The sequence below is a fragment of the Macrosteles quadrilineatus genome, unplaced genomic scaffold, assembly GCF_028750875.1.
Source record: "Macrosteles quadrilineatus isolate MER2022 unplaced genomic scaffold, UCM_ALF_1.0 Scaffold_13__1_contigs__length_4303367, whole genome shotgun sequence".
NCBI lineage: Eukaryota > Metazoa > Arthropoda > Insecta > Hemiptera > Cicadellidae > Macrosteles > Macrosteles quadrilineatus.
The window spans coordinates 2,333,701-2,360,635 of NW_026542606.1; the positions used below are offsets into that span (position 1 = coordinate 2,333,701).

At 35.8% G+C, this 26,935-nt stretch overlaps 1 protein-coding gene across 1 annotated transcript in view; it reads right to left on the reverse strand.

Annotated features, from left to right (window-relative positions):
* Positions 1-815: 815 nt before the first annotated feature.
* Positions 816-26,935, reverse strand: part of LOC129004931 (gametogenetin-binding protein 2-like) — a 98,773-nt gene continuing 72,653 nt past the window's right edge. The window contains exons 8-12 of the mRNA XM_054433644.1: positions 18,659-18,757; positions 16,339-16,560; positions 10,218-10,380; positions 5,609-5,691; positions 816-1,540 (exon numbers count right to left, since the gene is read on the reverse strand). Of these exons, the coding sequence (XP_054289619.1) occupies positions 1,376-1,540; positions 5,609-5,691; positions 10,218-10,380; positions 16,339-16,560; positions 18,659-18,757 (732 nt within the window). The 3' untranslated portion in view covers positions 816-1,375. The remainder of the gene's footprint in view (positions 1,541-5,608; positions 5,692-10,217; positions 10,381-16,338; positions 16,561-18,658; positions 18,758-26,935) is intronic.

Genomic DNA, 26,935 nt, shown 5'->3' on the forward strand with positions numbered 1-26,935 from the left:
AAACCCATAAGTAATACAACGCTCGAGTTACACAATTCTGTTGGTATAGCATAGACATATCACTATTTCCGAGTACTAAGCAAAGCAATGAACGAGTCATCTTACATCCTTGAGTTTCAAAAACAAATTTGCTAGGCCAGTTGGAACTGTGCAAAGGTCCACAATGATTTATTGCTCTAATTTAGTACAACATTTCATCATTTGGTGCATTTATCAACTACAATAATCAAAATTAATTTCTTTCAGTGTATGTATATTTTAATCCAATCAATTTTTTTTTCTATTGAAATTGGCGTATTCCTAGATTAACGTTGACAGAATTCTACTGTATAAGATAAGAAATTAAATTTATTTTGCTCTAAAGCTAATGAATGTAAAATACTTTTATGCTACACTACATTATTTTGACGAACTTCCCATGCAAGGATTTAGTCCAGAAAACAGCTGTTTGCCGCCAGCTTATTCAAATGGGGTTTCATTGCGTACTACTGTACTGTAATGAGTTTTAACGGACACTAATCAGATGATTATACTGTATTTAGGTGGCAATGAGTGGTTATAAACAAAAACATAACCTCTCTTAGAGGTTATAACTAGTGATTTTTAGTCCTCGAGTTGGTGGAAATATACAAGGATTTGTACAGATTTAATATTATGGCGTAAACTATCGTACGTAACTCGTCCAAAATGTGTGTACCGAACTCGTATGGTAAACACTTATTTTCAGGAATAGCAACGTAATATACTATTTCACTACACTACTATGAGTTAAGCTGTTTAGAAAAAGAATTGGATCTGGGATAATAAAACGTTAGTGGGTGAATAAACCTTTATATTTGAACAATGAAACAACAGGGCTTTGTAAGGTATCGACTCCAAAGTCTCACAAAGAACATGAAAGGAATGTAACTGTATCCTTGGGTTACGCTACACTAACATGAAACACGCAACGGTAACAATGCCTTGTTTAGGATCACAAGAGTCTGTTGTAAACTTAGCACCGTTTGGCCGTATAATAACAACATTATAAAATATATAAATCTCCCAATCACACGACACGGTTACACTCTAGTGACAACAGCTCCTCGCATGGTAAAAAAATACACAAACAAAATGGATAAATGGACTGTACAATATAATGAAAACTTTAATAAAAGTACCGAGTATAAATATAATTAACAAATTCGAGAACCCTCAACAGCATGTATAAGAGCCCAAAAACGGCTTTAACAAGTATAATAAAATAGACTTACAAAATAATTACCTTTTCAATATGAACAATTACAATAACTTTTGCTAGCTTAGCTACAATATGGTCTCGACGACTGTGACTGCGGTCTGTTGACTAGTGAGGGAGCCGACAGTCCAGATGTGTTCAATCTTGGTGCTTCAGCTGACCCATCTGACACATGAGAGCGAATCTCTGCCGTAACATGTGTCGCAACTCTTGCCTCTTCTCTGTCACATGTGGCCGTTTGGCCATGAACTTCTGCACTTCTTCAAGAGGTATGAAGCTCTCTTCATCTGATGAACAGGATTCCTACAAAAAAAAAGCTTTTCACTATGTTACAAACTTACTTTGTAGCATTACAATTGTACAGTTGCAAAACCTCTAAACATTGACAACTTGGGGTAGCGGATTTCTACCCCCGGATATTTACCCCCATGAAAAAACGCCTACGTCATTTTGACGTCACGAGGGGCGGGGCTTATACACGATCCAGAAACAGCCCGCGACTGGAAATCTACCCCCGGATATCTACCCCCAGACATCTACCCCCGGATGTCTACCCCCGGACATCTACCCCCGGAAATCTACCCCCGTGGTCAGCTACGCTATGTATCGGCCAAGATGCATTGTTGTAATTGATTTTATTAATTGGTTTATGTAAATAAACGGCTCTTTGGTTATTCATTAGCTTCTAATATCCAGTATAAAGCATGCGATATGTCGTTGTCGTGTTTAACATGTACATCGAATAGGTACAGTATTTTACATATTTGATTTACTTAGCTTAATAAGGTTATAACAAATAACATTTATCTTATGTTATTGGAATTAAAACAACTACAAGATTATGCAGTTTTGAAAAACTAGGTATTCTGAAACCAATATGTTTTTTCTAAATATGCTATTATGAAAATATGCTTTCTTATTATTTACTTTAAAATATTTTTGATGATATCATCGTTTTAGTGACACACCTGTTGTGTTGACTGTTGTGTTGGCAACGACTTGGGGTATTTTATTGCCCAAGAAGAATAAAATATTTTTTGAGTTTTCGTTTTACAACAAAAAAAAATTATTCGCATAATAAGCTAATGAATAACCGAAGAGCCGTTGACTTATATAAACCAATTAATGAAATCAATTACACCAATGCATCTTGGCCGATACGTAGCGTAGCTGACCATGGGGGTAGATTTCCGGGGGTAGATGTCCGGGGGTAGATGTCCGGGGGTAGATGTCTGGGGGTAGATATCCGGGGGTAGATTTCCAGTCGCGGGCTGTTTCTCGATCGGGAATAGGCCCCGCCCCTCGTGACGTCAAAGTGACGTAGGCGTTTTTTCATGGGGGTAAATATCCGGGGGTAGAATTCCGGCGACCCGACAACTTGAACATTCCTTTAATTTTAAATTAGACAATATTAAATATAGTTGAATTACCTTAGCAGCAGTTAGTCAATCATTGATATATTGTCAACGGCAAACAAATTGCAGATCTTTGAACATTGATTCATTGCAATTGATAGTACATTCAAAGCAATAGAACGCTCTCCTGTATTGTAAGAGAGGGTCTTCTATAAATTTTGTTGTAAAATTACCAAACTAGTAAGATATGAAAGACAATACACAATGTCAATACAATTGGTGATGGGTCGGTACCACTTTTTCAAAGTCGGTACCGGTGCTGGTTCCTAGCAAAAATCGGTTCTCGGTTCCGGTACCATAGGTATCTTATTTAAATTTTTTAGAATAGGCTTAGGGGTCTCAATCTCGGGCTTTCAATCCAATCCCGGGATTTCGGGATTCGTCTCAGCCGATCCCAGGATATTTGATGATTTTAACTTTTTAGCCATTTCAAATTTTTAGGCCAAATTCAAACCAGTCAGAAAGAGTCAATCGTAATTTAAAAATAGCTTTAAAAATATTTCATTCGCAAACACAAAAGCGTTGGGATGAAAATATCGCATTTCTAAATATGGGTTTAAATTCAGCTGTCCACGAATCAACCAAAGCGACGCCTGCGCGAATTTTCCTGAGCTGTTTTGATGTGCTATTTATATGTATAGTGTAAATAGTATTTAATTTGTACTATTTATAATTTGGGGCGCTTTCATTGCCTCACCCTGTATTAAGTTATCTATTTTATGAATAAAATTCTTTTACAATTTGTTTCTTTATTGGATTGAAATTATTCTTAAAGTAATTAGTTACCTAGGTTGATTATCATGTTGGTGAGGAGGGAGAAAAGGTAAGTATAAATAAAATACACAATAACAAGTGTAAATTTAATGCTGCAGCCAACAAGTAGGCTAGGCCAAATTTTGTAGTGTAGTATTAGGCCTAATACTAATAATTTAAATTTGAAGATTTGGTGTATAACTTACTTAAACTAACTTACCTATTTAGGCCTACGCCTACTTTATGCGCAACTACACGACTCGACTCGTTACTCGAGTTTTTACTCAAATACTCAACTTGATCCGAATTGAAAAATCAGGACTCGCCCACCCCTAATGAAAATTAAAGGGTACTTAACAAGTTTGAGCTTTTTCATTACAAAAACAAAATGCCAAAGGTTTGTATGAAAAAGAAATATATAAAATTCTAGTGATGGTCGGATCCAGATATCGGACAACCGGATCCGCCAAATCCGAGCTGGAACCGGCACCGGATCGGATCCAAAAAATTCCGGATCTTGAGCTGGATTCGGTTTTGATGGAAACGATTTTTTTGCTAACATAAAGCTGTATTTTTGTATCCATGTACAAGACCAGTTTCTTCCCGATTTTTTACAAACACAAAGCTGTCATTATCCATGTACGCTCATCCGGACTAAAGTGGCGGGCGTCCGGTCCGGATTACGAAAAATCCGGACTATCACACAGTACTGTATATAGAAGTTTTTTTCAATTTTGTTCCAGGTCCACCACAGTAATAAATAGCCGGGCATATGCACTTCAACCGGTAATAATTTTTACCACCGAATTTTGTTCCAGGTCCACAGTAATAAATACCTGGGCATATGAACTTCAACCGGTAATAATTTTTACCGTTGAATTTAGTTCCAGGTCCACAGTAATAAATAGCCGGGCATATGCACTTCAACCAGTAATAATTTTTACCGCCGAATTTAGTTTGTAATGATATTTATAGTTTGAATTTATAGTTATAAATTCGACTATTTAAATATAAATATAAACTATTTATATTTATAGTTCGTATTAGTTTAGTAATGATAGCTGGGCATACGCACTTACACCGGTAATAATTTTTACCGCCGAATTTAGTACCAGGTTCACAGTAATGATAGCCGGGCATATGCACTTCAACCGGTAATATTTTTACCGCCGAATTTAGTTCCAGGTCCACAGTAATGATAGCCGTGAATATGCACTTCAACCGGTAATAATTTTTACCACCGAATTTAGTTCCAAGTCCACAGTAATGATAGCTGGGCATATGCACTTCCACCTTTAATATTTTTTACCGCCGAATTTTGTTCCAGGTCCACAGTAATGATAGGCGTTCACATGCATCTTCCACCGGTAATAATTTTTACCGCCGAATTTAGTTCCAGGTCCACAGTAATAAATAGCCGGGCATACGCACTTACATCGGTAATAATTTTTACCGCCGAATTTAGTTCCAGGTCCACAGTTATGACAGCTGGGCATATGCACTTCCACCGGTAATATTTTTACCGCCGAATTTAGTTCCTGGTCCACAGTAATGATAGCCGGGCATATGCACTTGAACAAGTTAATAATGTTTGCCGCCGAATTGATTTCCAGGTCCATAGTATTGATAGCCGGGAATATGCACTTTAATCAGTAATAATTTTTACCACCGAATTTAGTTCCAAAGTCCACAGTAATGATAGCTGGGCATATGCACTTCCACCGGTAATATTTTTTACCATCGAATTTTGTTCCCTGGTCCACAGTAATGATAGGCGTGCACATGCATCTTCCACCGGTAATAATTTTTACCGCCGAATTTTGTTCCAGGTCCACAGTAATAAATAGGCGGGCATAAGCACTTCAACCGGTAATAATTTTTACCGCCGAATTTAGTACCAGGTCCACAGTAATGATAGCCGGGCATATGCACTTCAACCGGTAATTATGTTTACCGCCGAATTTAGTTCCAGGTCCACATTAATGATAGATGGGAATATGCACTTCAACCGGTAATAATGTTTACTGCCGGTATAATTAATTTTAAACAGTATGATTTAAATTGGCATTCTGTTAATTATGTTTTTTTTACCCGCACTTATGACAGTGTTTATCTTCGGATCCGGATCCGGTACCGACATTTTCTTGGATCCGCCCATCACTAAAAAATTCTTATACTAAGTCTTCACTATCATATTATTTACCTCAAGCATTTGCTGTAAAGAGAGTGTTTGCATTGAATGCCTTAGACGTTTGATTTTCTCTCCTTCTTCAGAATTGCATTCACCTAGAAAAGAAATTTTGAATAAGAACACACCGTGGAAGATGATTAAGTAAATATGCTTATATGTTGGGATATTCTGCTTTTTACTAATTGACATTGCTATTATTTATATCTGGATTTTCTAAACAACATGAAAAAGAATAATAATATTTCAGGTAGTGATACCTGCAATGGTCAGCAATAGGTTGCTGATTTTATTGGTTCGGTTCCTGTTCGTTTTTTTTATCGGTTTTTCGGTTGTTTCCCTTAAATAACTTATTTAAATACAAATTTTCTCTCTACTCATGTAAAAGTAGTACAGTAGAGTCCCGTTAGTCCGAAATGGTTGGGACTGGACCCATTTCGGATTACCAAATATTTCGGATAAAACGTTTTATTTTTATTTTTTAAAAATAAAAAAAAATAATTTTTTTGTCTTAGGACGCTAGGCATGAGCCCGGGATTGTTTTTCACATTACTTAAGGCTAGACCTAGTGGTTGCAGCATTATCACTTAAAATACATTTGTGATTTAACGGGATTGGAACCCAGATGAAAATGAACAATGTTAATAACAAAACTGGTGAAATATTTACTAAAATACTCTACAAAAGTCTATCTCGCCCGGCCGCTGCAGAATACTTTGACGAGGTACAGCTAACTGTGTTTAAAGTTAGGCCTAAATAAAAAAATTAAAGTTTTTAAATTTAAAAAATGTTAACTTTTTTTATTAAAAAAATATATTTACAAAATTCCCGGCAACTAATATAGGCTAATTATAAGAAAAGCCCAATAAAAGTTGTGTAAACAAATTAAAATAACAGATATTGGTAGGGGTGGGCGAGTACTCGACCTTCGAGTAATTACTCGAGTTTTTTCAAATTACTCGACCTCGAGTCGAGTAGTAATTACTACTCGAAAATTCGTGTCGAGTAGTTATAAATAGTGCCACTTCACGATTTTCTACACTCAAATTTAATAAATTATATCTTGTTTTGTGTTGATGCCTTATTTAATCCCCATTCCTACAAAAAAACAACAATCTAAATTCATATAGGTTAGACCAGCGTAAACCAAATGTTCAACAAACAAACATCGTCAGTCGGCAGAGCTAGCAAGAGGACTACTTAAGACTTTCACTTTCCTACAACAGTCAACAATACATTTCGATAACGATACGGATACAGTAAGTCGAAATAAACGAACTACAATAGTCGATAGTCAACAAGGGAGTCTCGTGACTAGTATAACATAGGCAGACGATTATTGAAGATATTATAAAGTACAGTATCAGATTTAGTTTGAACTGCCATAAAAATATTTTATACCAAAATATAGAAATACAACAAATAAAAATTACCTATGCATAATATTTTTTCAATTTAATCGGTGTTTAGTTTTACAAACCGATAAGTTACTTAAGGAACATCAATGCATCTGACTGACGCAATCTCATTGGGTCTTGGCAGAAAGAGAAGATCAGTTCCACTTCAAACTCAGTGTTGCCAGATGGACGATTATTTTTGTACTTTTACAACTAACAGTGGTATTGGCATAAACAAACTATAAGTATAATTAATTCTCTAATGAGTTTACATAAACATGATTTAAATTAGTCAAACTATTAACTTTTTTTACAAATTAAAAGCTATAGCAATTTTATAATAATTTTGCCGACATTCACCATAATAGTGTAATGATAAATATGGCAACGTCAGCCCTGCAAAACAGCTGTTTGATGGGAAAACAAAGCAGAAGCAGAATGAGCAGAGCAGACCGACTAGACTGACTAGAGAGAGAGAGAGAGGATAGAATGTCGACCGCATAGCAACAATAACAAAACAAAACAATGGATTGGAGTGAAGTTATGTCAACGTCAGTTTAGAATGTTTTTACTTTGAAGAACTTTGAAGTGAATTTAATAAAATTAATTTTGTTTGGTGGAAGTTTAATAGAAAGTAAAATAAAAATATTCTGTTTATGATTTTCATTGTGCAATTTTGAATCTGGTGGCAGAAACATGACAACTACAGTTTGAATTGTAACTAAACCTAGAAAGATGTGATTTTATTAAAGAAAGGCCAAATAGGCTATACCGGGCTACAAAGAAATGAAATGTGTTTTCATTTTAAAATTAAGTGTTTAATGTGGGATTTTATTTTAAAATAATAGGCCTACTACGTTTTTGTTTAATCTTCAGTCTGTCAGAGAGAGTGACTTGATTATTCTTATGTAAATGGATAGCCCTAGTACCCATAACCTTCAAACTTAACCCTCCGAGTGTCCATAGTTTAGGCCTTAATGTCCGCCTATTTTTGGCGCATTTGCAAAGTTTTATTAAAACGGATCTGAGAAGCTTAAAACAATGTTAATTCTACTGTTCTATATACCATTTTGTTTGGAAAATCATGGGCTTCAATATTATACATAAAACATAAGGAACATTTGTTTCAAAAAAATTTTTTAGGTAAAAATAAATATTTTGGAAAATTAAAAAAAAAAAAATAAGTTTGCGCTCAATGAAATTGTATAAATTATAGGCCTATAAATATTTCTACAATTACGATCGGCTCGGAGAACATAAAGCGCTTAGAGACAGACCTCTGGAGAAAGCTCAGAATCTAACGAAAAGAACGATACCTAACTCGATCCAGTTCAATCCGATTCAGTCAGTCATAGAGCCTTCGCCGTAAACGATGTTCGTGCGTCGAAAAATCGACGCGTGACACTACACAAAGTGTGTCGTGCGTCGATTTTTCGACGAGTGACGCTCGGAGGGTTAAGGCAGATTAAGTGCTTATCCAAGTCATTATTTTAAAATACCTTATTGCATATTGATGTTTTTAACATATGATACAATATGTAGTTTGATATTAGTTTTCTGTTTTATAAATAAATTTATGTTTACAAATTCTGTTTCTTAATTGAATTGAAATAATTAGGCTTAAAGTTACGTTATAAAGTTAGTTACCCAGGTTGATTATCATGTTAGTGAGGAGGAAGAAAATGCAAGAAAAAATAAAACACACAATAACAAGTGATGTGTAAATTTAATGCTGCAGCCAACAAGTAGTCTAGGCCAATTTTTTTACTAGGCCTAAGGTAACAGGTACTAATAATTAGTAACCATATAATTTAGAAAATTTTGTATACTTAAACTACCTATTTAGGCCTAGGCAGGGTCAAATTTGGCTAGGATGAAATTGGTTTCAGCAAAATGCTGCAAACTCTCAGACAACTAAGTTAACTGTAGGAAAAATATTATTCAATAGAGTAAGCATTTAAAACAAATATCCCAGTAGGCTAGTATTACATAGGCCTATGTTTGAACATTAAGTTACATTTTCAATTTTATTTGTATAAAATTTGCTATAGGCCTAGCCTGGAAAACTAAGTTATGTAGTATTTTTAAGTTGTGAATAGCAAGATGCTAAAAATGCTTCCGCAGCTTAAACCCTGGGTCTAGGCCTACTTAACGCGTAACTACTAGACTCAACTCGATACTCGAGTTTATAGTGTTTTCACTCAAATACTCGACTCGAATTGAAAAATCACTACTCGCCCACCCCTAGATATTGGTAAATAATTAAAAACCCACATAGGCTACGTTTATTAGCCCTAAAGGTAAATTAACTCTTAATATTCACTCGACAAACTCTGCAAATTAAGGTTAAAAATTAACATCAATGAGTTTGAATCAACTTGTAAGTACTGCTGAGCTAGGCCTCCTGAAGCAGTTTTGAACTGACGAACGTTACGATTTTCGCCTTATATTTGCCGATAAGTTACAGTACTTATGATTAACTGTAAACCAGTAAAAAACCAATAATTACAATAAAAACTTATAGTATATTTTTCAAAGTTAACATAAATGTAGTACTTTAAAACAAAATTCGTGGTAGAAAATGGTATTTTTAGAAGTTCATCGCAGATGAAAATTACATTTCCTATGTAGATTTTAATGAAATATTAAACATTTTCTTTACACCAGAAGTCTAATTCAAAGGGGGAAAGAATGTATTATGAATTTTCTAGTCCTATAGACATTTTTTAAAAAGCTTGAATATGATTTTTTGACAAAAAACATGGTTGATTTGTGGGTTGTTTCAGATTATTCAAGGCACATTATTTATTGTTTTGTATTGTATTAATAACCTTTTTAAACATTGAATTTTGTCTTAAAAGTGCCCAGATATGTACAATACTAGTTACAAAGAACATTTTTTAAAGGCCTATTAAAATACTCTTCGGCCCGGCCCGTTTATCCTTAATTTTGAAAGGTTAGATTATTCACTACCTTCGGTCATAATTCATTACTTTTTCACAACTTTTCCTGACCTTTTAAAATCCCTGTCTTTTCCCGAATTTCCCGGAATTCTCGACTGGTAGACACCCTGAGCTCCCTCCCCTTTCTCACTTAACATAAAAACAAATTACCAATTAATTGATGGTGCAGACTCTAGGTCGAGGCACGTCACATATAGCTTATTCTGCATGCCTCCATGGATAAAAAACAGAATTCCTAATACTTATATTTTACTTATACATTACCTGTACCATCGTGATTACAGAATCCATCAGAACAGGCCACCTCTGAGCCCTCAGGGGAGCTCGGCCCACTAGGTCCTGTACTGCCGAGGTTGTTCTCACTAGAATAACCGTAGTCTTGAGAGTGATCACTAGACGACCAACCTTTCTGTGCATCCAGCAGCTCCTGTCACAGAACAATAATGGTTTATACCTACTGGATGCAATGGAATGTTAGAGTTCTATACTATTTTCATGATTGGGTCACAACATCAAATTTGCTAAGGCAATGTGCATGATTGAAGGCTCTTAAATGACAAACCTTTTTCACAACTGTTATTTTTGGAAAGCATTGCTTAACCGGTTAGACAACGATCCAACAAGATCCTACTAGTCTATTAGGTTTCATTTTGTCATTAGTGAAACTCAAGGAGTCAAAGGAAAAGATATACTGTTAGCTACTACCACAGTTCTGCTAACAGAATCTCATTTTCCTTCTCCAGATGGGACTTCCCCGGCCCCCCACAGAATTCAGAGTGGATGGTTATACATTTTTGGATGCTTAGGCAAATCAGAAAAAGAAAGGAAAGTCAGTTTTTTTAATGTATTATTGCAAATTGTTTGGTTTGTTTACTAAAGAAGAATCACTAATCCAAAATAATTCCACTATATAAAATACTCCCGCCGCAGCAAACCTGCAGACTAAGCGAATTTCCATCTGAGAGGCCTGATTGGATTTACACTAAAATGCCTCCTTAAAAATATCACATTTATTCTCTTTTTAAAACGTTTTTATTAGCTCGCTTTCTTGTCCGGTACAAATTTTGCAATCAATTTTATACTAACTTCCCAATGAGCTAGAGACTTGAGACTTGAAACATAGCTCACAAATGGAAGACAGTGCAATATTATATCATTTAATTTTCATATTTCCCTTGGGCCAAGCCCCATGGGCTTCTTTTTATTAGCTCGCTTTCCTACAAATTTTGATATCAATTTTAAACAAAGTTCCTGATGAGCTAGAGACTTGAAATTTGAAACATAGCTCACAAATGGACGACAGTTAGGGGTCTGCGGTGCACTGAAAAAGTCGGTACGGTACAAGCTTAATTACCGTCATCGGTTCGGTACAGCATTTAACACACAGCCTATTATAATAATAAATTACTTTCAGTTTACTATCAATTAGCAGTCCCAAATCCATTAACATTTTATGACGACAATAATTATTGTTGTATTCAAGTACTTCCAATAAATGTTGAGTTTTATCACTTTTATTCCTTTATGACTTTCCCCAATTCTATTTTATCATAAAGATAATAGTTTTATAATGACTGTTAAATTTTATCTCTAACTCAGTCAGTATTTTCGTGAATATTAAATTTGCCGCTGGCCATTGTCTACAGCCATACAACTGTTTATGGCTACATATTAAACTTGTAACTAATATACAATCTTATTTTATAAGCTAAAATATTTGTTATGGATATTTTATCTTTCTATTGATTAAACTACAAGCATAGTTGTTGTTATTTGCATAATTTTTTTTTCGTTATGCAAGCCTACTCAGTCTCAAATTATGTCATTGCATGTTCTGTATCTTGTTGTGTTGTGTTGTATCATGTTGTTGTTGTCTTGTTGTGTTGTATTGTTGGATGTGGCTGTTAAGGTTTAAATGCTTTTTGTTTCCTGTATTTTTCATTGTGTGTGAAGGTACTTTATGCAATCTAAATCTTATGAACTAGAATTATGATAGTGATTTTGCTACCCTCATTGTAACCTAATAAATTTATATAGGCCCTCATAAATAGTTAGGTCTAGGCCTGGGTCTTTTGATTCTTTGGAAGAGCTTTAAAATATACTAAGATAATTGGATTGAACCTGAGATAAACTAATTATTGATATGTGTGGGTGTTAACTTTGTAAATGAAAAGACAACAATCTTACTCTGTGATAATCCAAATTTTAGTTTCAGAATAAAACTTTGAAAGAGTTGTATCCATCTTATAGTTAGTTTTGAAGCTTATAAAAAAGGATGCTCTTTGCCATTACTCCATCATAACCTCCAGTTTTTCATTGTCGTCTGCTGTGAACAGCTGGCAACTACACTGTCTTTGTACTGAATGCTTTTATATGTTTTTAAAAATCTAAAAAACAACGAGACATTGTGTTGGTTGGAAATAATTTACCAGTTGTGTGATATTATCTTGTCAATTAATGCTTCAAACATGTTTATTCCTAAAAACTGTTATCCTAATTTTAAAACCACTTTATCATGGCTATTCAAAGTATCAGAGTAAAATAGGTAAAGCCTTTATCTTAACTGTGATTTTTCCTGACACAATCCTGGTAGTAGTAACAGGTTTTTGTTATAATGTGTGGTACAGTAATTGTTGTTAGAAAACCATGAATGCAGGATACTATCCTTTTTCATAGTAATGTCAATATATTAAAATTTAAAATAATGGTTTAAATACAGTTCTAAGAAGAAAACCACAAAAATACGGGTAGCCACGTACCGTACCGATTTTGTACCGAGAACCGAGGTACAAAATATTTTACCGCACCGAACCGTACCGACCTTAAATTTTCTGTACCGCAGACCCCTAATGACAGTGCAATATTATATCATTTAACTTTCGTATTTCCCTTGGACTACACTACGCCCCATGGGCTTCCAAATTTTCCATGTTTACATTTTGAAAAAATGTAAATATATCAATTAGTTTAAGTCAGCTGTAAATACTTAAATTTGACAGTTTGAAGAGCAGAGGTTAACAGGGTGTATACTATTTTATAAAGTGAAATTCCAGGTTTTTTCATGGTTTTTCGAAGTTTTTCCAGGTTCCCGCGTATTTGTTTGGTTCCACTTAAACTATAATCAATTTAAGACTTGCAGCTTAAGAACACAATATAAACTTACATCAAATTTGTTTCAAAGTCCAGTGAGCTAGTGTTGAAAAAGTAATAATCCTTATTATAGTAATAATTTTCATTATCATCATTACTTAAGTCCACGGAAACATTGTCTCTCTCGATAGCAGCAAAATCACGAATATTATCTTCATTTTTTATGAACACATTATCAATGGCAGCAAAGTCCTGAATATTTCCTGCGGTCGTGTGGTCGCTTCCCACGGTGACGAAAACCTCATCACAGTCTTACGTTATCATAGAAAAATCCTGGACATATCCCGCGGTATGTATACATTATCGCCGTCTCTCGCAATCACAGAAACGTAATCATCGTCATCCACAATCGCGGCAAAATCATGAAAATCCACCGCGGCCGTGTGGACATCATCATTGACTCCCGCGGTCACGGGAACGTCATCGTTGTCGTGCGCGATCTCGGCAAAATCATAAATATTTCCCGCGGCAGTGTAAACATCATCGTTGATCCCGCGGTCACGTAAACGTCATCGTCGTCGTCCGCGATCGCGGCTAAATCATGAACATCTGCGGCCGTGTAGACATAATCATCGTCGTCTTTCGCGGTCACGGCAAATCACGAATATTTTCCGCGGCCGTGTAGACATCATCATAGCCTCCCGCAGTCACGGAAACGTCATCGTCATCGTCCGCAATCTCGGTAAAATCATGAATATTTCCCGCGGCCGTGTCTACATCATCGTCGTCTCCCGCGGTCACGGAAACGTCATCGTCGTTTCCCGCGGTCACGGAAACGTCATCGTCGTCGGCCGCAATCACGGCAAAATCATGAGCATATCACGCGGCCGTGTAGAAATCATCATCGTCGTCTTTCGCGGTCACGGCAAATCACGAAAATCTTCCTTCCGCGGCCGTGTAGACATCATCATTGCCTCTCGCAGATATAGAAACGTCATTGCTGTCGTCCGCGATCTCGGCAAAATTATAAACATCTGCGGCCGTATAGACATAATCATCGTCGTCGCCCGCGGTCAAGGAAACGTCATCGTCGTCGTCCGCGATTTCGGCAAAATCATGGATATTTCCCGCGGCAGTGTATACATCATCGATGATCCCGTGGTCACGGAAACGTCATCGTCGTCTCCCGCAGTCACGTAAACGTCATCGTCGTCTCCCGCGGTCACGGAAACGTCATCGTCGTCTCCCGCGGTCACGGAAACGTCATCGTCGTCTCCCGCGGTCACGGAAACGTCATCGTCGTCTCCCGCGGTCACGGAAACGTCATCGTCGTCTCCCGCGGTCACGGAAACGTCATCGTCGTCTCCCGCGGTCACGGAAACGTCATCGTCGTCTCCCGCGGTCACGGAAACGTCATCGTCGTCTCCCGCGGTCACGGAAACGTCATCTTCGTCTCCCGCGGTCACGGAAACGTCATCGTCGTCTCCCGCGGTCACGGAAACGTCATCTTCGTCTCCCGCGGTCACGGAAACGTCATCGTCGTCTCCCGCGGTCACGGAAACGTCATCGTCTCCCGCGGTCACGGAAACGTCATCGTCGTCTCCCGCGGTCACGGAAACGTCATCGTCGTCGCCCGCAATCGCGGCAAGACGCATTTTACGACTACGATCTTCTACCGGGGCTATATTAAAGATCCCGGAATCGGTCCAAAAATCCCGGCTTTTTCCCGGTTTTTTCCAGGTCCCTTCAAATTCAAGGTTATTTCCCGGTTCTCCCGGTTTTCCCGGTTGGTATACACCCTGGTAAGAGGAACAGGTTATGCTCCCAAGAGATTCTTTATACAAACAAACATTTCAAAATAAAGATAAAAAATCTGATTGCAGATATAAAGGTGTTTGTCAATTGTTATTTATTTAGTATTCTATAAAGTAAACAATAAATTAAAATCGATTGATATATTTATAGTTAGTAGGTAGGCCATACATTAAATCTAATACATAATTATATGAAAAGAAAGAAACTCAAATAAACCTTAGATTTCCCACATGCCTCTGACTTAATCTGATATAGATGCTTTGAAATAGATCCACACACATTATAAACTAAAAAGTAGAAAATAATTTATAAATATGTGGAGAGAATAAATACTTGTAAGATTTAAAACGAAAAACGTGGGGTGCATGCAATTGATAATAATATATTAGTTCAATAGGTGAAGGTATTTGTAAATACGTTTTTCGATTTAAAGCTTACAAGTATACTCTCCACATATTTATAAATTATTTTCTACTTTTTAGTGCGTTAAAAAACGTTTTGATTGAAAAGTTTTTTTTTTAATTATAAATTATTTAAATAGAATTAGTTTAACGAGTACTTAGGTTTGCTATAACAGGGAGGGTAAAAAAGTGTTTTTTGTTGTAAAACATATAAACAGTTTAGTAAAAAATGAATGTATTTTCCAAATTCGATCAAAATATGTTCATTAACAAGCAAATTACAACAGTTGACATATTCTCCATAAGAATAACATAGGAATTTTAAATTTACAATTTTTTAGAATTTTCTCCGTAACCATTAGGCGCACAATGATGCTTCAATATACTAAGTTATTTGTTTTTTTTAGCTCTACAAAATGGTTTGAAAAGAAATAGTGAAATTTGGTGTTTTTAGGGTCAAAAATGAAAAAAACCTATTTTTACCCCATAAACCCCCGTTCCCAAAAAAATTGCATGTGTTAAACTTCTTATTATTGGATAATATAACCTCACAGGGTAGATAATTGATTGTAGTGCTTAAACAAATGCTAATGGAAAATAACTCAGCCAAATGATCTTTCATTACTAAATTAATTGTTAACCCCCCAGAAATACTTTAAAGTTAAAGTGTTAAAGTTTATTAACACACAGTACTAAACAAGTTTGAATAGCTGTCTTCTACTTCTTGATACCAATTACATTTTTTTTCCAAAATGTCCTCCGTTTTCCCTGATACACAGCCAAGTTTTTTAGCACGTGGCGTCAACAGTAACTTTAAAATACAACGTTCCTCTGACTAGTACATCTGCATTTATTATCTGGTTGTGAATTTCCTGATTATCGTTCACTGAAGATGAGTAGACCATGTAATCCACATAGCCACACAAAAAAGTCCAGTGGACTTGAAGGTCTAGGAACCTTGCCAAATGATAGGTTATTTACTTTCCGTGGATTTCTATTAAGCAACTTGGATGTGAGTAGAGTTGATTCCTCACAAACTTAAACTTTAAGAAAACTTATTAGAGAGATAGATAACATACCTGGGCATTTACACAAGATTCACATGGACTTAATGAGTTTAAGTTTTTGTTTTTCTCTGTGCTGACTATCGCTGGGAATTCTAGGTTCTCTGCTTGCCCAGCACATTTTGATTTACTCTTTGTTACACTATTAGTCACTTTCACTGCACTTTTTTTGTTTTTTACACAATCTGCACATGAACAAGTCGGTGATCCTTTCATCTTCCGATCCAGAACTTGCAGCTGAAAAAAATCATCTATGAAACAATATACTTTTGGAATAAAGGTTTAAGCTATACACTCAACTAGGTAGGCCTACTGATAAACCGGGATAAAGGAGGGTTGAGGCTTACCAGATACGTAAAATCGTGGATAATCCGCAAAATACTATTGAATAGGAATTGGCATTAAAATAAAAGACAGTATTAAATTAAGGTACCTAACATAATTATATTGCATTAAAACATAACTGAATGTTGTATTTGACAGGAATTTACAATGACAAGTATTTGAACCCAATGACAAACGTAAATACAAAGAAGATGTAGTCTTTAAGATCAAATAAAATATAATTTACAAGACAAACTACCGTGAATTAATTTCCTTGAAAATAATCTGTGGCAGTTTTCTGTTTTTGAACAGAGAAATATCTTTTTTTTACTCTAATTTCTTGTTTCGTTACACAATTTTGTCTGCAATAGGAGTATTGCATTGCAAATGGGAGGTATAAGAGGGGAGGGTCATTGACACCCGAAGGCCTGCTGGAGACAGTGATATACAGTTTTTTACATCCTGCTGCACTTCTTTCTGAGAAAAAGACCCTGCAGTTTAAAAAACAATGACTTACAGTTTAAAAACATTGACTCGTGTTGCTAATTATGACTGTCTGTCTGCATTTTATTAGAATTTCCTTTAATGTAACCCTGTTAAGCCGCAACGCGGATAATGCAAGTACGGTCCATTGGGAGTTTAGTGTAACTTAAATAAAATATTTTGTTTGGAAAACACAAATTTAATTATAAAATTTAGCACTAACCAGTACTTAATAGGGATGGTTGGGTCCCGAAATTTCGGGAAATTTTCGGGAAAAAAATATTCCCGATATTCGAGACGGGATAACATTTGGTTCGGGAATTTTTAGGGCCGGGATTTAGTGCGATCGTCGGCGATTTTGCCGCTATCGCGAGAGATGTTCCGCGAACGCAGGAGGCGAAGTCAATTCGAAGATTGCGCCGTGACCGCGGAGTCCTACCGATGTTCCCGCCGAGACCGTGGAGTCATACCAACGATCGTCCCGTGACCGCGGAGTCATACTGACGATCATGCCGTTATCGCGAGTCATACCGACTATCATGCCATGACCGCAAGTCATACCAACGATCCCCCCGTGACCGCGGAGTCATACCGACGATCATGCCGTAATTGCGAGTCATACCGACGAGCACCCCATGACCGCGGAGTCATAACGATGATCGTGCCGTGACCGCGGAGTCATAACGACGATCGCGCCATGACCGCGGAGTCATACCGACGATCACGCCGTGACCGCGAGTCATACCGACGGTCACCCCGTGACCGCGGAGTCATGCTGATGAACGTGTCGTGACCGCGGAGTCATACCGACGATTGTGAACTGTATATTTTACAGCAATTTGGGTTGTACCATTCTGTTTGGATTCATAATGACCATAACATAAAATATGTCATGGACAGTTTTAAAAATATGTCAAGATTACCTTACTTACTAAAGACCTTATCTCACATGCGGGGGAAGACTTAATAATTTAAAACATTTACTAGACAGACACACAGCTAAGCGTACACATCAGCTACAGTGCTACAATTGGAGCAATTCTCTTCACCAATGATGTCACTAAACAGGGAGATGCCTCATACCGGTATACACATGAACTAGGGAGCTATACGCAAAAACAGCCTTAAGTTAAAAAAACAACAGTCGTACAATTTGTTTTCCTAAAAGTGGAAATTGGAACTATGTGTCTTTTTTTAAACTACAAATTTAAAACAAATTTCCTTTACTATTTTTTATTTGTAGGTAAAATCAAGTTATGAATGGCACTCTAAAATATTTTTAGTAAACTTCCTGTGTATGTAAAACAATTGATTTTGGACCATAAAATTAAAAAAAGACAGTTCAATGGCAAATAAATCTTACCACAGTATCTACAGATCTACAGTAAAAGATACGTCCCAGGAGGGAACTTTGCTTAAAATAATACACATTTTACCCAACAGCAGGTAAGATATTTTTCAAAGATTTTTCACATATTTTGAAACATAAACGAGTAAAAATGTTACAAATTGAAGAAGTGTCATATACCTTCTGGCGGTCAATATTCTTAGGATTAGGCTTGTCTACAGTACAAACACAGTCATCTTCTGTATGTCCACAAACATCAGGTTGATCTTCTGACTCGCACTGTAAATATATGCATATGTAATTAAAATTATTTAGGTAGGCCTAATAATTAGAATCTGGGATGGGTTGGTTTTTAAAGTAGGTTGTCGGTTTTAGTTTACTGGTGGTTATGCAATAATTTTGCCGTGATCATGGGTGAAGATAATAATATTTTGAGAATGAAAGAAAGGAACCCTAATCTCCTAAAAAACGTATCAATTCATAAAGCTTATGTACAGGCAAACCTAGCCTATGCAGGGTTATTCCTAAAGGGGGTTGTTAGTTTTAAAATGTATAAACTAATACACTTGTATCATAAGTTTATAGTGAGAAGGGGTTCTAGCAATAGTCCCTGCAAAAAAAAAAAAAAAAAAAAAAAAAAAAAACTACCACCACCAAAAATAAACTTAACACATCGAAAATTATCATTAGTATGGCTAAGGCTAAAAATATAAGTGGGTTTTTATCCTTCAAATATTTTATCAATTTAAAAGAGAAAATAAAAAAGGAGAATTGATAACAAAAAACTAATAAGTGATCAAACAAAAACCGAACCAATAAAAATTGCATTAAATTGAAGCCGTGCAACTATATCCAGGGTGTCTAGTTTTTTTTTAGTGATGTGTCGATACCAAAAATTTATCGATCCCCGGTACCGATGCCTAAAAAACCAATTCTCGATACCGATACCATTTTTACTGAATTTCCCTAAGGGGAAGTAGCAATTATCGTAGGTGGTAAAGTAAAGACCTAGGTCCGTGGCCGATTTAGGCCTCTTTTATGCACGGCGTTTTCGGTCGGGCGAAATCGTCGGGCGAAATCGATGTTCCTTTTATGCAGTTTCTCCGCCGAGCGGAATCCGCTGATGCCCGTGGTGGGGGTGGTCAGTGCTACCAGCTTCGTTCATTTTGCCATCGTCAGTGACCCAAGATGGATCCTTGTGTATTGGTGTACAGTACACTTATTTGTACATGAAGAGAAATAGACGACGGCGAAGGAGATGGGCTGTACACCCGGTTAATGACAGTCGTAGGGTGGATGGGGCTTTCACAAACCTATATGGGTTGCTGCGAAATGATGGGGAAAAGTTTGAGAAGTTCCTACGAAACAGTAAGTTTGTATTATTCCGCGGATTTAAACAAAAATGTAATTAATTCTCATGCAGTAATTTTTTCCCTAATTACATCACTTTATTTGTACTCTTCAATCAATTACAATGAATAATGATATTCTATTTACAATGATTACCGTAGGTGATTTCAATACTGTAGATGACAGAGCGTGGGGTAGGTTGGCAGCACTACATTCCGCCCGACGGAAAATGCAGTTGCATAAAAGGGTTCCATTTGAACCTATGTAAAAACACGCTCCACGAAACGCCGAAACTCGGCGGAGTCTAAGGCCTCCGACGGAATTCTGAAATGCGACGGAGATTCCGTCGTGCATAAAAGGGTCCCATTTGATCCCATGTTAAAACACTCACCGACGGAAAGCCCGATAGATTCTAATAGATTCCGCCCGACGGAAAACGCCGTGCATAAAAGAGGCCTTACTTTTTCATTTTGATGTGCCTAGAGGCCAAAAACACCATCCGTTCAAAATGTTATATATGTATATATATTATGGATATTACGGTGATTAGAGCTCTTATGTTGATATATAAATACATTATTAAAAACTAAGTACCCTTTTCAAAGGATGCATTGCACGACGTCCAAGTGCCACGACGTCCAATAATATTTATTCAGTGCCACGACGTCCAAAACATAATTTTTGAGTTGTTGCACGACGTCCAAGTGCCACGACGTCCAAAAGTACAGTAACTGCCAAAAATATAGTCTTTCTACAAGCTTTGGACGTCGTGGCACTTGGACGTCGTGAAACAGCGCACTATATAATTGTAAAAAAGTAACATTTGCGGGAGTGTTGCACGACGTCCAAAGTCACTGCCAGTTGCACGACGTCCAAGTGCCACGACGTCCAATAAATATTTGACTGTTGCACGACGTCCAATATAGCTCAGCGCTGTTGCACGACGTCCAAGCTCCTTCATGATGACCGGCTACTTGCCGAATAGTGTTCTCTCGTGTAAAATGCTTATGGAACGTTTATTAGTTATATATACATGGGTATATGTTCTTGTTCAGAAATATATATACTATGAATATTTGAACCATTAATTGAAACATGATAAAGTAAAAAAAAACATAAAAAGAAAAAAATAAACAAGGCAACCGTTGGAAAACTATAAGGTTTACATGGTTTGAAAAATGATGACATTTTGTAAACAACCGATCAACTTCATTATGTTTGGAGTCTGCTTTTAAATAGCCTACTTATTTTTTCAAGACTAGATGAATGTACATTGATCAACATGGTCTTTGAAAACTATTTTTTATCCCCTCATTTTAATTTTTACTAGTATAAAGAATAGAATGCCTTTTCGAACGGTTTTTTAGGCTTCAATGTCTTTATGTCGTAAATATGTTTATTAATAGTATTCACTTAACATTGACTTAATTTCATTTCAATAAATTTTGTGTTTGTGTTTTGCTACACCACTTATTAAATTGCAACCAATGAGAATCTATATAAATAAAATTAGAGTTTTGTCTGTACATTGCTCTTAATCATTCATTTGTAGGTTATTTTTACGTTTTATACTCAAAGAAGCCGAAACAAGTCTCATCTAAATTTCTGTCTGTCTGTCTGTCTTTCTGTCTTTCTGTAACACTCAAGATGGCATTTTACACAATCTTCTCCAGGAAAACGAGAGTACCTATCAAGATCCAAGTCATTTTAATGTATTCACTGGATTGGCGAGAGTGTCTTTAGCCATTAAAATATGGCCTCAATAATTAGTAAATAACATTACGGACGTTCAAAAATGCAGTTTTGTGCGATTTTTGTCAAGTTTTCTTCCAATTTGTATCACATAATGATCTATGAAATAACGAACAGCTGTTCGGATCAAGATATTTTTTCTCGCTGTCACTGATATGTTTACAAATACCACAACCATTTCCGATCACGTTTTCAAGGCAAAGCCCATCCAAGTGAGATTAAAATCGTTGTCTTATATAACGGATTTAATTAATCGCAAGTGGAATAATATAGTGTAACCGTAAATGAAATTTAATAACATCATCCAGGTTAGGAACCAGAGATTCTTTGTGTATAAAATTGTTCTTGAGTTTTGATAACCTTAAATCAGTGTTGTATAGGGCTGGGAAACTTGAATTTATTAATGATCGTCGCCAATAGCTTACTAACTCATTGACGGCGCTTCAATGGTGGTTGTGTAAAGTGTAAAGTGTAAAGCAAAAAATCACAACTGCAGTGGGTGATTGTAACAGAGGTTTACGGTTTATGGATGATGCTAAACTCGCTTTTCCAATGTGTCACTTTCTGTTCCTATTCACCGTATGATGCAATCGCTGGACGATACAGCCAATAGGCCCATAGCCCATCTCTTGGGTACTTACGCCTACCCAATTATTCATAACAACCTTTTCGACGACGATCCTTGATACCGGCACTTTTCCCTAGAATACACGGCCTCCCTACTTAAGAAATAAAATTACAAACGTCCAAAAACCCAGCATTGCGTGATTTTGGTCACATTTAATTCTAATGTTAAAAGATATACCAATCATTGTTTAGATAATAGGCCTGCGTAATCTATTAAATAACAAACAGTTGTTTTTATAAGGTTGTTTTTTTTTTTCAAACTGACGCCAATAAGTTTACATTAAAAGTTGTTTACGAATAAAGCAATTAATGGGAAATAATTTTGATTGCCGATAACTTTTCACGAAAAAATCCAAAACCAAGAAATCAATAACCTTGGGACTTGATTAACGCATTTTATTTGTCGGACGTAATTCTTAACTGTAAACGTTGGTTTTTGGTACTGGTTTTTTGCCCTTAGAACCGTTGGTAGCAGCAAGAATCATTTTTACGTACCAACACATCACTGTAATTTACAAATTAGTTATCGTTGGTGTTGCACCTTATTTATACAGTGGTATTACAGCCTTATTCAATTTAATTTATGTCTTAACTGTATAAGTTTTGCTTTTTCTGTCTGGATTCCAAAATGTTAGTTTATGCTAAGAAAATGATAACTCATTTAAGTAAAACATTTTTTTAGCAAACCATTATGAATTGTTTACGATTTACGTTGTTTATGTATCAATAGTTCATGGCCTATTTTGGTAATTTTTATTATAGGTTAAATTACCAATCTAAATTGTCTATAGTACTTCATTTTATGAAGTAATCCGTCATTTCATCAGCATTTCGCGTCATCTTCGGTCCAAGCAAATATAAATTGTTATGATAAAATTTGATGACATTGACAAAGATTTCAAATTCTAATTTTATATGTACTTTGTTATGCTTAAAACGTAGCAAATTCCTTAATTAAGTTCTGTATTTTTGTGTGTATGTCTGTTGGTAACGCATTTATGTACTTATTTCTCAGTGTCACGAAAAGGACAAGAGCACCTTGATAATGAAAATGTCAACCCGAATAAAGTGTTAAATGGAGAGGTTGAGGTAGTACTTTAAATAAATACCTTTAACCATTGTGGGAAGTAACTTTCAACTATAGGCCTTAGGGCTATGCCTCATAGATCTAGGCCTATAAAGTTTTTTTTAGTTTAATCATTGGATTTAACATATGGACCAACACGATCCGGGTGACATTTAATTGCGAAGCATTTGTTTTGGCTTGAAACTGTCAGATACTGTATTTGCAAAGGTTTATATATAATAGTTTTGCCAGCATATCTGAAAATATGCAAACCAACTGCTTTTCTTAATATAAGAAGGTTTCAACTGACTACTTTAAGATCCCCGTGCGTAGAACGGGCACACAGCTAGTATCATATAAATAAGTTGTACACAGGGTTCTTTTGTTTCCCCAACTCTAAAATACAACGCACATGAATTGAAAATGTTATAGGTTTAATAGTACTGTAGTGAATCGAATATCAATAAAGTTAACGTATAACAATAAATTTACATATTCCTAGATTATAATTGAATGTGTTTACGAAGGAACACCACAACCTCAAAATTCAACATTACAATATATTTACTCAAGATTTATTGTTTTCATATAGCACAGTTGATGTTGCCAACTAGCGTGGGAGCGGAAGTCCTGATAAAGGCTGGTTCTCGGAAAAGTAATTAACTTGTAGTTTGAATGAAACATTTTTTTTTAATTTTGTACAGGATTCATGGGATCCTCAGCATCAAGTACAGTACAAACTGCAAAATGTGTGTCGAAGGTCTTTAGACCTTCCGAGATTGAACCTTCCTTCAGCAACTGATCCGTTTTTTACCTTCCTTTAATTTATTCTTTTTCATCTTGTGCTTCATGTAACATACATAGACCAGAGGGCCGCTCATGCCCTTGACAAATAAATTAACATTTTCGCACTAATACAAATCAATATCGTCATTAGACAAGAATTAAAAAATAAAATTTATAAACAAAACCTACCACGACATATTCTTGAACAAGTATGCCTACAAACCTACGATAAGCATGTTTGTTATTATTATACTTAACCTACAAATGCTATGACTTAGGGCATACCTGCTTTCCTAGATAAAACATGCGAACTAATTGCGAGTGCGACGTGATCTTAGAAAAAGACTAGTAAGAATTTACAACTGTGAATTTCTCAGAATTGATTGACAGTTCAGATGAACCTATGGCCACAGACTACGGAAACCTACAGTATTATTGTATTAGTATACTGTATTTGTATTATTGTGTTACTAGCAGAGTACCCGTCCTTCGTACGGGGTTGACATATAAGTATAAATGCTTATTGCAGTTATAGGAGAGGACACGATTAAAAAAAAAAAAAAAAACTGGTCTTTTAATTTATACGGTATCCTATTGTGTAGCACACATCTACCAAAGTCCTGATGTTCTACCACTGCACCTAGACCATGGAAAAAAGTAAAGTTCTCATTGTGTACCACAACTTTTTTTTGCTAGTTGGTTCAAATTAGCTGTGGTCATTAATGCAAACGAACAACATAATAGTGCTGCACCCTGTTTGGCAAGCCTTATAACTTTTAATGCTGTTTAATATCATAGAACCAACTTGTACAGTTGAAACGGCTGACAATATTCTTTAATTTCTTTTAATATGAATTCTCATAAGGTTAACTAGAGAAAGTCCAGAGCCAGAGCCACCGGGGCGGAGACTGAGAGAATTTTTGATGTAAGAATATGTTAATCGGGGATGTCATCTATCATCATACCAAATTTCAACCTTGTCGGTTTAGTATTTTTCGCGTTTGCTTGTCACAAACATCCATCCGTCCATCCATACATCCATGGTTTGCACTGTAAACAAAAAGCTATCACAATAGTTTCAAACCGACAAATAGGAAAAATAGGAAAATATAAATAAATATGGAAAATAGGGTAATTTTCTAACATATTTTAGTGAAATTATATAATCAGGCAAATGGAAATTCAGTCTACAGATTTGCTGTGGTAGGGGGATTATATTACGGTTTACACAAAAATAAATCAAAACATAAACCTCATAACACTCAGGAAAAGGGCCTAGGTTGATAGGGCAATGATTATAGAATCTTAATTATTTCCTATATCCATGATGAATGATTTCTTTTAAAACGAATTATTCCCACTGTTTCACAGGAAACATTTTTAACCATAGTATCATTTTTCATTAGTATCATACATTTTTAACCATTAGTAATATCATTATAGCTTAAAAAGTTGATAGTTTACATAATATTTAGCACATTTTACGGATAAAACTTTTTTGAATTTATCATATTATAAGTGTATGAAAATTCATATATCTGTGTATCAATATCTACTTATCTCATTTCTGTTCAATGGAAGTTATACAATTTCAATGATACCGGTACTTAAATGGGAAGTCTTACAGCTGTTATAAAACTGTGCATACATTTTATCTTACGAGTAAATTTGCTACCAATTGATATAGTATGACAATTCTATTCTACTGCAGTACTTAGAATTCTACCACTACTCACATTAAACCAACCATATTTACTTTTGGGCTAGTGATTAATTTTTTTGTATTAATCATACAATATAGTGAATAGTGTAGTCATTTATTTATTTCGTTTCTATGACATAGCTCTATTTTGTAGAAATCAATTATGCAATCATAACAACAGAAATACTGCATCATTACATTATACAGTGACATAGTATTTATTTTACATATAAAAAATTTAAGCTAACGCAATAATTAGTTCAATTAGAACCATTGAATATTGAATAATTTAAACATTAATCGAAGACGAAGCGGTTGACAACTTTCAAACAGTTGACTAGGCCTAGTTGCCTTCAATAATTGCAATGCGAACTGTATGCACTGAGGTCGGCAAACAGTGTTCACAGTGTGCAGGCACTTTGGACGTCGTGGCACTTGGACGTCGTGCAACAGTGAAATATTGATTGGACGTCGTAGCACTTGGACGTCGTGCAACTGGCAGAGGCTTTGGACGTGGTGCAAATGATACTTCTTTACAATTCTACAGTGCGCTGTTTCACGACGTCCAAGTGCCACGATGTCTAAAGCTTGTAGAAAGACTATATTTTTGGCAGTTACTGTACTTTTGGACGTCGTGGCACTTGGACGTCGTGCAACAACTCAAAAATTATGTTTTGGACGTCGTGGCACTGGAAAAATATTATTGGACGTCGTGGCACTTGGACGTCGTGCAACACTCCCTTTTCAAATGAGTTTTCAAAGGGTACTTAAGTTTTCAATAATGTATATATATATATATATATAGATATATATATATATATAGATATATATATATATATAGATATATATATATATATAGATATATATATATATATAGATATATATATATATATATATATATATTAGCTGTGTGCCCGTTCTACGCACGGGGATCTTATCATAGTCAGTTGAAACATTCTTATATGAAGAACAGCATTTGGTTGGCATATTTTCAGATATGCTGGCAAAACAGATATTAGGCCTATATATATACCTTCGCAAATACAGTATCTGACAGTTTCAAGGCAAAACCAATGCTTCACAATTAAATTTCACCCGGATCGTGTTGGTCCATATGTTAAACCCAATGATTAACCTAAAAAAATGCTTTATAGATCTATGAGGCATAGCCCTA